Here is a 13,937-nt window from a genome sequence, read left to right as displayed (position 1 = left end):
GATAGCCGTGCACGGTTTGGAAGAAAGGCAGAAGTCTGGAACAGGTGTTAATCACGACTGTAAACTTGGATAACAGAATAAGTGAACTGGGTGCCACTGGAGGAGGAGCAGCTGCGACCACAAAGAGGACAAACGCTGCCAGGTCAGTGCTTTGAGAAGGGCAGTCTGGCTGGAGCGGAGTGGGCACATCTTACGCAATCATACTCAGGTCCGGCACTACAGCCATTTACCTGTCAAGAAAAGAACACACTTCCTTTCGGGCCAGTCCTCCTCTCATTCCCGTTCAATGATGTTTGGGTTTCATTCTATTGAAGGTCAGTGACACACAGGCACTTATCTTGTATCTTCCACTACAAGCCACAGCGTTAAATAAACTCCATATCTTGATAAACAGCAGTCCTCAGCTAAGGCCATCAAGTCCTGAAAAGCATCTATTAAAGTAGGAGGAAGCGCAAGCAATAGTCAGACGAAGACATCTCTGGTGTGCATCAGGTTGGCCCAAGTGCATAAAAAAAAGCATGAACTTGTTATGTTTCTGTGAAATGGAGCACATCAACAGGAAAAAAAAGACACTCGGATCATCAGTAATAACCAGAACACTACTGCAGTTAATAAACCAACCACACACAAAAATACAAATGCAAGTTGTGTACACTATGCACACGCAGTAAATAAAGACTAACTTGCTTATTAGACAGTATACAAATGTTGTTTTTATATTTTTGAGTGGCAAAGACCACCAGAAAACACAGATTCTGTGATATGATATAGCCCGCACCCTCATCCCAGGACTGCAGCTCCTGTACACAGCCACTTCCGTTGTCTTCGCGTGGGGAGACCTGGCCCGGTGCCCAGACAGATTAGCAGCCCAAAAGGACTCAAAATCACGGCTTCAGTGCTCAAACACCCTTGCTGCGGCCAGTCCCTCTCGTGAGGGGGCAGCGGGCAGAGTCCATGCCGGCATAATGTCCGGTAACAGATAGTCCGCTCTACTCCAGCAAGACCTTCCCCCCTGCGGCCTCCAGCGCAGCCTTCACCTTCTCGGCTTCTTCTTTCGAAACGTTGGCCTTGATCTCCTGCGGGAGCGACTCCACCAGCTTCTTGGCCTGCAAGGCAACGCAGAGCGGTCAGCTTTAAGTACATCATTTTACCCTGGGCTCCGTACCCCTCCTCCCGCCACAAACATCAGGCTCGACATTCAGGACAGCGCGCGGGCATTCATCCTCTCCAATCAGGGAGATAATCTCCAGCACGCGGTGCATGTGGGTAATCTGCTGCACGCGCGCCGCCATTACATAAACAGAAGATTGCATGCTATGTTATCGGCTGCTGCTGGGAACAGAGGTGTGGCCTTCCTGTTAGGAAATGCCTTTGGCCAAGTCTGCACTAAATAAAAACTGCTAAAAAAGAAATGAATAAACAGCATGAAAGTAAATAACTCTCTATACCCTCATTTGCTTTGCTGCCTTACTTCTGCCTTCAAGACCCCAGGGCAGTGTCAGGATAGATGTGCCCCTGCCACCCTCAGTTACGTGCAGCAGATGCTGTACCACCACATCCTTGCTAGCTTACTTTCTGTCTCCGACAGCTGATGAAACCGCCATGTTGGGTAGCCAGAGCACTGCAATCTGTTTTTAAAAAAATGGTTGCAGTTTTATAAAGCACATACTTGATCCTTCGTACTGGAACACTCTACGAAGTTAGCAGGGTATGCCCAGACGTTGGTCCCTTGCTCACTTTGCCACTGGATTCAAGATAGCCTGGCTGATGAGGGTTATTAACCCGAAACCGGTTTCAAGATGCTTGTTTCCGGTCCAGAAAAACATGGCTTGGCAGTTCGGGCTGGACTGTTCCCATGAGGCACAGGATCAGACTGATTTGCATATGGCCATGTCTGAACTGGGGATAGTGGAGTGAGCTAAAGAATGATGATGGATTAAACCCAGATCAGTTGACTGGGGGTGAGTGTATGATTTGCTCAAGCGCACCGTCCATCATCCCCTTTGGTATCGCTTTGTTCGCCCTAAGTTGGCAGGGTATGCCCAGACGTGGGTATCTTGCTCACTTTGCCACTGGATTGAAGATAGCCTGGCTGTGACTGTTATGAACCCCAAACCGGTCCCATGATGCTTGTTTCCGGTCCAGGGAAGACATGGCTTGGCAGTTCAGGCTGGACTCTTCCCATGAGGCACAGGGTCAGACTGATTTTCATATGGCCATGTCTGAACCGGGGTGGTGGAGTGAGCTCAAGAATGGTGATGGATTAAACCCAGATCAGTTGACTGGGGGTGAGTGTTTGATTTGCTCAAGCACTCCGTCCATCATCCCCTTTGGTAGCCCTTTACATGAGCACCAGTTACAATACATAAGGACAGACATTCATTTTTTTTTAACGAAGACGTAGTAAAGCATGTAAGGAGCAGGAGGGGCAGAAGGCAGGTTTTCATTTTAAGAAGAAATGAGAAAGACATCTAATCAGTGGCTAAAGTAGAACATGTAATAACAATTTGTGGGATCAAATACCAGCGTTTAAGCTCAACTAAACTGCATGATCCTCGGCATACCACTACCGGACCATGCCTCATTTTCCTTGGCCAAATGATGGGAGTGAGGTTGGAGAAAACAGTCACCTGTGGCACCGTCGTTAGGGCATTCTCAAATGTGTCCAAGTTTTGAAAGAATTACTTATAAATGTTGAAGGAACCGTTTTTCTAATCCATTTTAATAGATGTAAAAAGTCTGTTTTTAATACGTTTTTTTGTGTGCAAGTTGCATTCAAATTTTGACAAAAAGTTCTGGTTGGCTTTGGCCCATACCCAATGTATAAATATTCAGACATGGTCTTGAAGTAAAGAAAAGGTCTGGGGGGGGCACACCGGTAAACCCTGCATAGGGAGACCACTGCCAGGTCTGGGGTGCAACGGAACACAGCGCCACTGGTACTGAGTTAGTGTTTTTTGGTTTTAATTTCCTTTGTCTTATCATATTTGTGATAGCATATAGCCGCTGCATTTTCTGAAAGTAGCATAGGAAATGATTGCGGGGGATCATGGGAACCAATATCACCTGTGACTCTTGCAAAGGGGATGGATAGATCGGGCAGCTCTTCTGAAACAAGGGACTGGCCTGTACAATGGGAAAGACTCACTTAGATCGGATTACACCATGGGTACTCACAAACTTTTTTCAGGGGCCAAAATTGCAGTCTGGTTTGTTGCCGAGGGCCACACAGATGGGCCTGGCAATAGGGCGTGGTTGGTGGGAGTGGTCACTGGAGGCAGGACTACTGGGTTAAAAAAAAAAAAAAAAATCGCCCCCTTTTCAAAATATTACTAGACCAGGCTGTATTTCCAAATGTGATATAAGTATGTATGTACCCTGAATAGATACGGTCAATATTTTCATTTTTAATGGGCTCTTTGTGTTTCTGACCATAGTTTTACATCTTTGCCTTGTTTTGACAGGCACCTAGTTCCCTGCTCTTAGGCTGTCAGTTGCGAAAACACTTGGACACACCCTTCATTTGTCTCTCAGAAAACACAATTCATACCCCTATGTCTCTTAAGTCGCTCCGAACAACCCTTAATGTCCCTATTGAGAGTTTACAGTACCAAGCCCCAAGATCATCCAGCAAAATCTGAAGCGTTCCTCCAAAGGGCATTAACAGAGGTAGGTTTCCTGTCCTCTGTCCAGCCCACTGTGCAAACCTAAGCTCATGAAACTTAACACACATGTGTAACCTCAGGCAATACAAGCATCAGTGACAGCAGGCTGCCATATTCTAACACTACTCATAACCTGCAATACCCATCCTCTGCGCTCATATTCACAACCTTTCCATACTTCCTCACTGTGCGTCTCATTCTGCTTTTATGCTTTACTCATACAGAGTCTGCCAGTCCCTGTTTTTCCTTTCTCTGCCTCTTACTCTTCTCCTCTTTCGTTCTGCTCCTGCCCATCCATCTTTATATACACACTGTGCCCCTGTCCCCTCAGCTCTGACTCTACCTAATGCGTGCCTATTAGATGGTGGTTCTGACGCTAGGGGCCGGCCGGATTTTTCGCTTTTTGTGCACCTAAGTGTTGAGCTTTTACTGTGGGGGAGCCTCATAATCTGAGACTCACCCACAGTGAACTCCTAATGAAGGAGACTGCATGGAGATTTTACTGGTGTCCCCCTGGCTTGACTAGGCCGCTGCGCAGCAGCTGGAGTAGGGGGCACTGTGCTGGTTACATGCAGACGCATGCGTGTGCACACGTGTTGGGGCTGCGCAGGGGAGATTCTTAGCGTGCGAAGTCCAGGAGCAGCTACAGACTGAATGGTGTGGCAGGACCTATGCAGAGTTGGGTGGTGATATGGAATAGGCTTTATACACTGGAAGGAAACATGCCACGGAAAGTCAGTGTGTTTTACTGTGTTTTTCACTTCATTATTCCCTTATGGGGAGGTGGAACCCATGGCTAGAGTAACTTCAAAGAGGCCTACAGATTCCAGACACGCATTAAAGTCATGTGTAGCGGATGTGAAAATAAGTATTCTGCAGAGTCCAAAGTCATATTTGTACTGCTTTTGGGTCGTCCAGAAATGCCATATTTTCCGAGTCCCTTGCTGGGGTCTGGCCCTGGCAAGTTAGATTAATGACCTTTCTTCCCAGAGCAAAGGCTTTCCCTCCAAGGAGAAAAGATAGGTGGAGTACAAGCCAATCCATCAACTGATGTTGCTGGGTGCCAAGCACCAAGCTGAACCACAGTGGAGGCAGGAAGGAAGGAGTTGAGTTTCAGAGGCCATGTGGCTAGAGACACTGGACGAGGCCATTTTGAACCAACCCAGAGGCTGGACAAGAAGGAGGGAGCAGGGGCAGGGAAGTGATGTGTCGCTGTTTGATAGGACACACAGACTTCCTGCCAGCCCCCTACTCAAATTTTTTAAAAGTACTTGCACAGGAAGAGAAGCTCTCTCTGGGGTGTGGTCTGCTGAGGCAGAAGGTGTTGGAGCCGGGCAATAGGCAGTTGGAAGGAGGACACCCCTGACTGCCCCCGAGGCCCCTAACAGCACCAGAAGAAGAGCCCAGGACCGGTGCGCAGAAGCAGGGGCCTCTGCGCACGGAGAAGAGAGGCGCAGGGAGCAAGTGAAGATCGCTCACTGCAGAATGCACCCTCTTGGAGACCCGGAGGGTGTAGGAGAGTGCTCCCAGTGGCTGGGCGAAAACGCAAAAATGGGGCAGATCGGAACCCCAGGGGCTGAGATATGGCCCCCGGAAGGTAGGCGACCTTTGACCCCTAAGAAGATAGACGACGAAGCGCGTGGGGCTCCGCCGCCGGTCTCAGATGCCCCCGGGGAGGGTCAGGTCCCGGGGGCTGCCCCCAAGAAGAAGTAAAGCCAGGGAGCACTGTCGCGCTCCCCGTGAAGGTGCCCTGCAGGGGGGCCAGGAGCCCACCCTGGCCCCCACCTAAGACGGAGGCCGGGGAGCGCTGTCGCGCTCCCCATGAAAATGGCCCTGGGCCCCATCCGCGGGCCCTGATGTGCAGGAACAGGCGGGGAGTGCCGTCGCACTCCCCTGTGGTCCAGGAGGACCCGCTGGAGCGGGCAGACCGGAGGACCGGAGCCGGCTCCCGTGGCAGCACAGGAGTGCTGGCTGGGTGGGGAGCCGGCAGGGGCAGCCGCCGGGGGTGGGCTCCCCAGGCTGCCCTCCATCGAATGTGCTTGCAGGGGCCCCGGGTGGAACCAGGACCCCCAGAAGATCGAGGAAGGTGCCAGGGGCACTGGTGGGACCGGGCCCCATAAAACCGAAGGAACAGCCGGGGGTGGGCTCCCCGAGCCGCCAACCAACACCTGGGGGTCCCGGTGGGACCGGGCCCCCCACCGAAGCAGGAAGATGCGGCAAAGCCGACAGTACCACCAGCGCGGCTCTCCCCGGCGCAGCGGGAGAGCCGCTCATCGATTATTCAAGAGAAGGAGCACAATCGCCCCATAATGCCTTGCCAGGCATTTGGAAACCTGCTGTTTTCATCCTTGGTGGTTCCCCAGAGGAGGTGGGTCACTCTCAATGGTGAAAAGGTGCTGGGGGGAGCTGCTGGAGAAGCGCAGTTTCCCCCCTGCACGAAGAGATACATCACCCAAAGTTTCCTAAGTATTTCAAAGGAATAACCCCTCAAGGGCTCGGCCAACAATTTTCACCTTCTGGGCTGGAACTTTGTTCTTCAACTGAGGGTGTTTGCATAATTGCGTTAAGGAGTGAAGGGCTGAGGGGGAAGGTTTGGAAGAAGGCATCCTCTGCAGGTTAAGAGGTGTAATTGCACCTGAAATGTTTTTACTAATGGTTATTTCCTTTAAAGGGACTGAAGGTCACATGAGTAAAGTGTAGTACTGGTGTAACGTGATGTCATAAGCAAAGTGGGATTATGTTATCAGACATTCCTACTAGGGTGTCTGGCTTTATATGCATAATCCTGTGATCTTCTTTGATGCCTTTAGGGGCTGTAATTGCAATGCATTTTTAATGATATCCAAATGTGAGGATTACTGTCATTCTAAAGTGTGCATAAACATGTATTATTGCTGCTGCACTTAGGTGAAGACCCCAGACTGTTAGCCCTTAAGATGTAGAGGTGCATACTTTATGGTCAGTAGGAGATGCTCAGTCAGGGTCATGTGTCACCAAGGCAGGTGTACCCCTGTTTAATGCTTGATGAGGTAATGGGGGGGACGCCACTGGGATGGTTCCAGCGCGCAGGGCCCTCGCTCCAGGTTATGTTCAACTAATTGCATTGGAGGGGCAAGATGATGTGCATACATGGGAGTGGTGGTACAAGACCCCACCCCCCTGCGGGAGGGGTGGAGAAGTTATGCAATTTCACAAAGTAATTTGATCAACTTATGTATATTTGTAAATTAGTGTATAGTATTGAGTAGTGTGTGTGTTTAATACTCTTACTTTTATAAAGCAAAGTACAGACTGGACAATCAATTATTGTTATTTTTGCGCAACTACAAATGGCGATTACTAGCCCACACCACCTCCCTTGAGTAAGCCTCCGACTGCTCTGCAGCGGTACCCTCCGAGAGTCAGGCGATGCCCTAGGGTGTTTGGTTCCCAGTGAAGGACAAATATGTCATGTTATTTGTGTAGGCCTTACAGATGCTGCTTCGTTCTCCAACAGTGCCAACACGAATAAAGATTTGCTGTTTAATTCTGCATCATAAAAGACATGATGCATCTTCTATGCCACGACTCAAACAGGTAGTGTTGGATGACTATAAATTATTACACTAACTTAAGTAATGCAAAAAGCAAGCAGAATTGCCTGTAATAAATGTTAGAAATATTGTCCGCCACACAGACACAAAGGTTTCACTCAGAATCGCACAATTTAATAAAGTGGGGAAGCTGTGATTTATACATAATTATCCTGCTGGGCTGCTTCTGAGGCATATAACTTTGTGTATAAACTGCATCTCCCCCAATTCCATCTGTAAACTTTCAGTAGCACCACTGCTGTGAACAGAGAGCCTGTAGCATACCATGTATCTAAAGTGAAGCCATCCCATAAAACAAAAGGCTAGGCGCAGCCCACGGATCCATGTGAGGACATTGCTGGATCCGTATTTTATTTATTCTATTTACACCAGGGGGCCTCCTCTGATAACACGAGGAAGAAAAGTCCAGGTTCAGCTGAAACCTTAACCGAGGGCCTTAAAAACATAAATGTAACTACAAAGACAGCTCTGTATTAGCAGCAGCAATTGAGAGATTAAAGAAGACACACTGTCTGTTAGCATCACGTACAGGCAGCACAGCCTATGCACTCAATGGCAGGGTGAGAAAGTGACGCCAGAGACGCAGGTAAGGGCGGGGGGGGGGGGGGGGGCTACAGGTGAACATGCGAGACACTGGTTGTTAGCGCATGTCCCGTTCATGCTCTTTCCGGCAAATGCGGCCCCAGAAGATTTACAACAGGCAGAAATGGTGACTATTCTGGCCCTTCTGATTTCCATGGGGGTCGAATGGCCTGGCGGGCTGCAAGTGGCCCGCGGACCGTACTTTGAGTACCGTCAAATTAGACTATTCATAATTTTCAAGTGATGCACAGGATCAGAGTGGCTAGCTGGCCTTGTAAGAATTGCTAGTAACTGGATAAAGGCTGACCTTCTGAGCACAAATTGGCTTGCAAGTTTATCTCTTGAATTCCATGAAACTCTGTGCACCAGTACAGGGGAAAAGTTTGAACCCGGTAAGGCCTCGGTTGGTAACTTCCTATAAGAGTCAAGGATAAATTTAAGGACTATTGCTTGGACCTAAACGCAAAGGGTGATTACCCTGCATGCTTACAACCAGTCCTGCTTCTGTCAGGAACCGCAAAGGCTCAGCTGTTTTGAGCCACGATTCAAGGACCTGCTATCTGAACAAGTATTGGCAAAGCCAATAGGTCTCGCCTATAGGAGAACTATATGCTTTGCCAATTTCTTTTAGCTATGTGTACAGCAGCCTGGCTGAAAGTTAGAGGAGAAAAAAGCGGCAGGACACGGCTAACAATGATCATGCAGAGGAGTGACCAGTTTTCTTAGCATGGGATTATAGTCTGCCTTCGCTAAAAAATTAAATAAACGGTTACATTTTCTGTTATGCAAGCAGAAGTTCTCAGTGTTGGCCCTACATGAAGAAAGTGCCTAGGCCATGCAGAAAAGAGAGCACAGCACAGTCTGCACCTTTGTAGCATCTTGAAACCTATAGGTGGGACTTTTGGTTGCTTTTTTCTGGCGTGATAGGATAGGGCAAGCAACACAGCAGGGCAAGCAATAAGGGGGTGCAAGTAAAAGGAAAATAAGTACCTCTGAAAACAGAAAGCAGTGTAGGTACACTGGGGAAGAGAAGCAGTACTTGGGACATGCTCCTGGATAGGGACAAACACATGAAAAGGACGTGAAGCCAGCACGTTTGTGTGTCTTGCCTTGAACTGCGCCCTCATGGCAACAGTGATTGTGGCAAACACTGAAATGTCAAATTTCCCAGTCTTATTCCAGTCTTGGAATATTTGGGGAAAGACCAACTTTCCTCCAAATATTCAAGGAGGCTTATTTACTATTCTAACTCCAGTCCTGGAATATTTTGGGGATAGGTATAAAGTCCCCAAGTATTTTTAGGAAGGGGTTAAAAGCTGTAATTTTGATTTGCAGATAGAGTTGCCCTGAGGGCGTAGTTCAGGGCAAAACATTAGAACTACTTCTAAGGGAGTAGCGTAGTGGTAAAGGGTGACTTGAGGGTTCATGGTTGGGTAAAGGGAGAAGAAGGTGACTTGAGAGTTTGGGGGTGGATAGAGGTAAAGGGAGTTGAGGGTGATTTAGGTTTCAGGAGTGGGTAGAGGAAATAGGAGGAGTGTGATTCGAAGGCTCGTGAGTGAGTAGACAAAGAATGGTGAGGGTAACTTGAGGGTTTATGGGTGAGTAGACGTAAAGGGAGGTGAGGGTGACTTGAGGGTTCATGGGTGGGCAGAGGTAAAGGGAGTTGAGGATTTGGTGGTGGTTAGAGGTGAGGTGAGGGTGAATTTAGGCCTATGGGTTCGGTAAAAGTAAAGGGAGGTGAGGGTGACTTGAAGGTTTATGGGTGGGTAGAGGTAAAAGTGACTTGATGGCTCAGGAGTAGGTAGAAGTAAAGGGAGGAGCATGTGACTTGAGGGTTTGGGTGGCTCGAAGTAAAGGTAGGTGCAGCCACCTTGAGGGTTCAGGATGAGTAGAGGTAAAAGAGGTTCAGGTGACTTAAGGGTTCAAGCTGAGTACAGGTAAAGGGAGTTCAGGGTGACTTGAGTGTTCATGTGAGGATAAATGGAGGGGAGGATGACTTGAGGGTTCGGTAGTGGGTAAAGAAAGGTGAGGGTGACTTGAGAGTTCATCGGTGGGTGGAGGGAATGTGAAGCTGACTTGAGAGTTATGGGCTCAGTAAAGGGAGGTGAGGGTGACTCCAGGGTTCGGGGTGGGTAGAGGTAAAGTGAGGTACAGGTGAGTTGAAGGTTCGGAGTGGGTGTAGGTAGAGGGAGGTGAGGGTGACTTGCGGGTGGGTAAAGGGAGGTTAAGAGTCATTTATTGGTCAGGGATAGGTAGCGGTAAAGGGAGGCAAGGGTGATTTTAGAGTTGGAGTGAGTAGAGGTAAAGGCTGAATTTAGGGTTTGAGGTGCTTGGCAGTAAAGGGAGGTGAGGGCTCGTGGGGGGGGGGGTTGAGGTAACAGGCGATAAGGCTGCATTTAGTGTTCGGAGTGGATAGAGGTAAAGAGAAGTAAGAGTGATTTTAGGGTTGGGTAGATGTTAAATATAAACCTTTTGAAATCACTGAGTTTTAGATGATGAATAAAACAACTGACAAATAAGTAAATGTGACAAAGAGGCGAATGCTAACTGTGGTCTCCGAGTGAGGCGAATCTGAAGAGGTTAAACCAAAATCCCCCCCAAAGCCCTCTGAGCCATCTGGAGGGACTGGCAAAATGAAACCAGCTGCTGGCTAATAAAAACAAAAGAAGTGAGTCTGAGGAAGAAGCCAACCGATGGTAAGAAAGGGGTGATCTCTAGGCCCTTTTTCGATGTTTAAAAAAAAAAAATAGTACAATAGATCTCACAGCGGCAGCGCATGTGCGGTCTCACGCATGACCTAAAAATGAGGATCCTGCCAGAGGTCAGGCTACACCCCGAAGGAAAGCTTCACCAAACCCCTCTAAATCATTTGTATGTAAGCCACCCACTGTTTTGTGCACATCATTGACAGGAGTGAGTGAAGAGCTAAAGAACATCCAGAGAAATTCTGTAACTTTTGGAGAATTGCCCCAGGTGCTCTTCCTATTCCGCAGCTCCTTGCGCTTTATGTGATGAGGAACTACCACCACCAACCTGGCCCCCACTTGCAAGACTGTAATGCCCTATTTGTGCAGACCCGACGGGTGCATCACAGCAGAATATGACCAACTTTCCCATAAGCCAATGGCTCCTACAATATTCGCTCCATTGTCCCAGATACAAACGGCCAATTCTGGCAACCCTCCCTCCTACCCCTTTGTTGACTGGGCTGACAACTAGGACTAAACAACCAGCTTTGCAACCATTAAGTTACACTAGAGTCGCCTGCAATGCCACACGCTTGACATGGAACACCAAGATAAGCTCACTGACACTGCTAAGATGTATGCACCGACCAGACATGCTACACCTGTGCCTCATTTAGGATTTCAACTCACATGCTCTGTGCCATATTTTAAAACGTGCTACGTTCAGGCTGCGACTGCTTTTGAGAAGATACACTGACCTCTCATTGGGTAGAAGCATAACTAGTTGTAAAGCTATCACATATGCGCCTACTGGCGTAGCACAATCCAGAAAACCAAATTGTTTATCATTCATGTGTCAAGCATATCTGAGTTTCTAAGACTTTATTAGCTCCATGAGTAAGCCTAGACATCTCACCCTTGCTACCTATGGGCCCAAAGAGGAGGTCATAGGCTTTTCCTACACTCCCAGTTGTACCCATCTCCTGGGGTTCAGGAGCAAAGATTACAACTTGTTAGAAGGAGCTCCCCTAGACCCGAGAACGGCCGATTTTGTTTTTAGGGACAGCCAGTTAAAGCTACCTCTGGAGTACCTCCGAGTCATTTAGGGCTGAGGTTCTTTGAGGTTTGTGCTCTTTCATAGTGTCAGGCAGGGTGCTTTACCAAGGCCTGTAATTGGTTTGACTGCTGCAGTGTATACGTCGATATTGTCCACGGCGCACAACGAGCAAGTTCCAGAAGAAAACAAAGTCAGAAAACACACGTGGCATTTGTGAATGATCTTAGGAAGGAGGGATTTTGTCTGATTAGAAACTTCAAGTCACCAAGCCACAATTCCTTTTTTATTATGTGAGAAGTGAGGTTGCTTTCGTGTGGAACAAGACACTCAAGGACGTCTGCTTGTTCACCTTTTACAGCACTTACAGAAGAATGGCCAATTGGTGACTGAAGTGTTTGCTGCTCCTAGGTTGTCCAGGTCGATGAGTAGACATTAGGTTACAGTATAACTAGAAAAGCTCTGGCAACGATCAAAGTTTACCACAAGTGTCGGTAGTTTGTTGGGTGTGTCACACAGTCCCTGAACCACAACCTGCATTAAGGGCACGCAAAGAGATCTTATGTAAACATTTTCTACGTTGTTCAAACAATAGTTTCAATAATCCATTAAACAAATTAATCAATGTTAATCCTTCCAATGTTCACTGCATTGGTCCATATTAGTATCCCATAGAGAATTTCATATGTTTTCTTCACACATTTTGGTTTGATTATGACACACTTTTGGTAATTATCTACTCTTCCTCATGAGACTGTCCAACCAGTTATCCAGAACAGCAAATAATTCCAGCAAATAATGAATACCTTTAGGTTTTCAATATTTACATAGAACATGTCCTACAATAGCCACAATGTTTCTGATTGACCACTTCCACTTGATGTCGTCCACCAGTTCATTCGGAGATCAAAATTACTTCTGCCATCCCCTACCCGTTACATGCGTGTTATACCAATCATTTGCTTTCCAGTTAAGCTATTATACGCAATTTTTTAAGAATCTCTTTCATTCCATTGTAGTAGAGTCGAATTCTCATGGTTTCCTAAAAAAAAACAAAAAACTAACATCATATAATCATCCAAACTAATAGGTATTTCAGCCTCCAGGCGTCGTGTTCACCAGCACCCACATTGTGAAAGGTGAATACCTCTCTTTGTGTAATTTATTTACATCCATTGTATCCTGAAGAAAGCCATTGCAACATTCCAGAAAGGCAGTAGACGTTGTAAGGCCAAAGAACTTATAGCACATGCTTTCTTGCCCAGGCGGCATAGCCTTTTGATGTCCCTCTCAGACAGCCCCGCTGAAAAGCCCCATTCGCATTGTAGAAGACACAATTACTGAATCCGCAGGTTCCTGGTCTTCAAGGAAAAACGGATTCTCTGGTGGGCCTTTATACTTCCTCTTGAACTCGGACTGGTAGCAGGTATATTTACAACTCCGCCACCTTCCCTGCTATCACTGAAGGACAGTTCAGGTTATCAGGAGGAAATGGTTTAGTAAGGCTCACCGACAGATCAGACAGACACAATGAGACAGATCTTCCCACTGTCTCAGATGTGTCTGCACCAGAAGAATACAATTAAAGACTCAAACAAAATATAAAAGTTTGATTTTGAACAGGCGGAGGAGTCCTCTTTCTTAGTTGAGCTTATAGATTCCTTATTTGACCTATTTTAGAAATAATCAACACATGCTTCCAGAGAATGGGCAATGTGTGGAAAACTTTAGGGCAGGGGTTCCCAACATTTTTAGAACCACTACCCACTTCTTAGAACAACAAACTTTTGCGACCCACCTACCTTTGATGCACATGAGGCAGGCGATTTTTTAACCCCTTATCTGCGGCGGCTATTCCGCCGCAGTGCTAAGGGGGAGGCGGGGCCGTACGGCGCTCCCGTACTCATGACGGAACCGCTCTGTAACGGCCCTCGGGTGGGCTGTGCTTGTGACGGAACGGTTCCGTCACGGCCCCGCCCGCTCTTTAGAACGTCAGCGCCGGTGCGGAATTCGCGCCGCGCAGGTGCGGCAAGCGGGCCGTGACGGAACCGTTCCATCACCAGTACAGCCCACCCGAGGCTCGTGACGGAACGGTTCTGTCACGAGCACGGAAAGGGTTAATGCAACTAAAGCCTGGATTGGAAGCTCATTGTCCATTACGGATAGCACATTTTCCATTGAAATGGCCCTAAATATGCACACAAATAATTTTACTAATAAAACTATAGACCACACAAATGATTATGTTTGAAAATCTGTATTCTATGAATATTTCTCATTTGTGCATCACCAAGTAAGCATCTTGATTTGTTTTGATCTTATTAAAATCTCTTTATCCAGCACACATCAGGATTAC

At 47.5% G+C, this 13,937-nt stretch overlaps 1 protein-coding gene across 1 annotated transcript in view; it reads right to left on the bottom strand.

Moving 5' to 3' along the window:
- Positions 1-687: 687 nt before the first annotated feature.
- MRPL12 (mitochondrial ribosomal protein L12) overlaps positions 688-13,937 on the bottom strand; it is a 96,573-nt gene continuing 83,323 nt past the window's right edge. The window contains exon 5 of the mRNA XM_086931127.1: positions 688-1,106. Within this exon, the coding sequence (XP_086787253.1) occupies positions 990-1,106 (117 nt within the window). The 3' untranslated portion in view covers positions 688-989. The remainder of the gene's footprint in view (positions 1,107-13,937) is intronic.

Source organism: Lissotriton vulgaris, chromosome 7 (assembly GCF_964263255.1).
Source record: "Lissotriton vulgaris chromosome 7, aLisVul1.2, whole genome shotgun sequence".
Classification (NCBI taxonomy): domain Eukaryota; kingdom Metazoa; phylum Chordata; class Amphibia; order Caudata; family Salamandridae; genus Lissotriton; species Lissotriton vulgaris.
The sequence above is the reverse complement of the archived record's forward strand: the minus strand, read 5'-3'. Positions and strand labels throughout refer to the sequence as shown.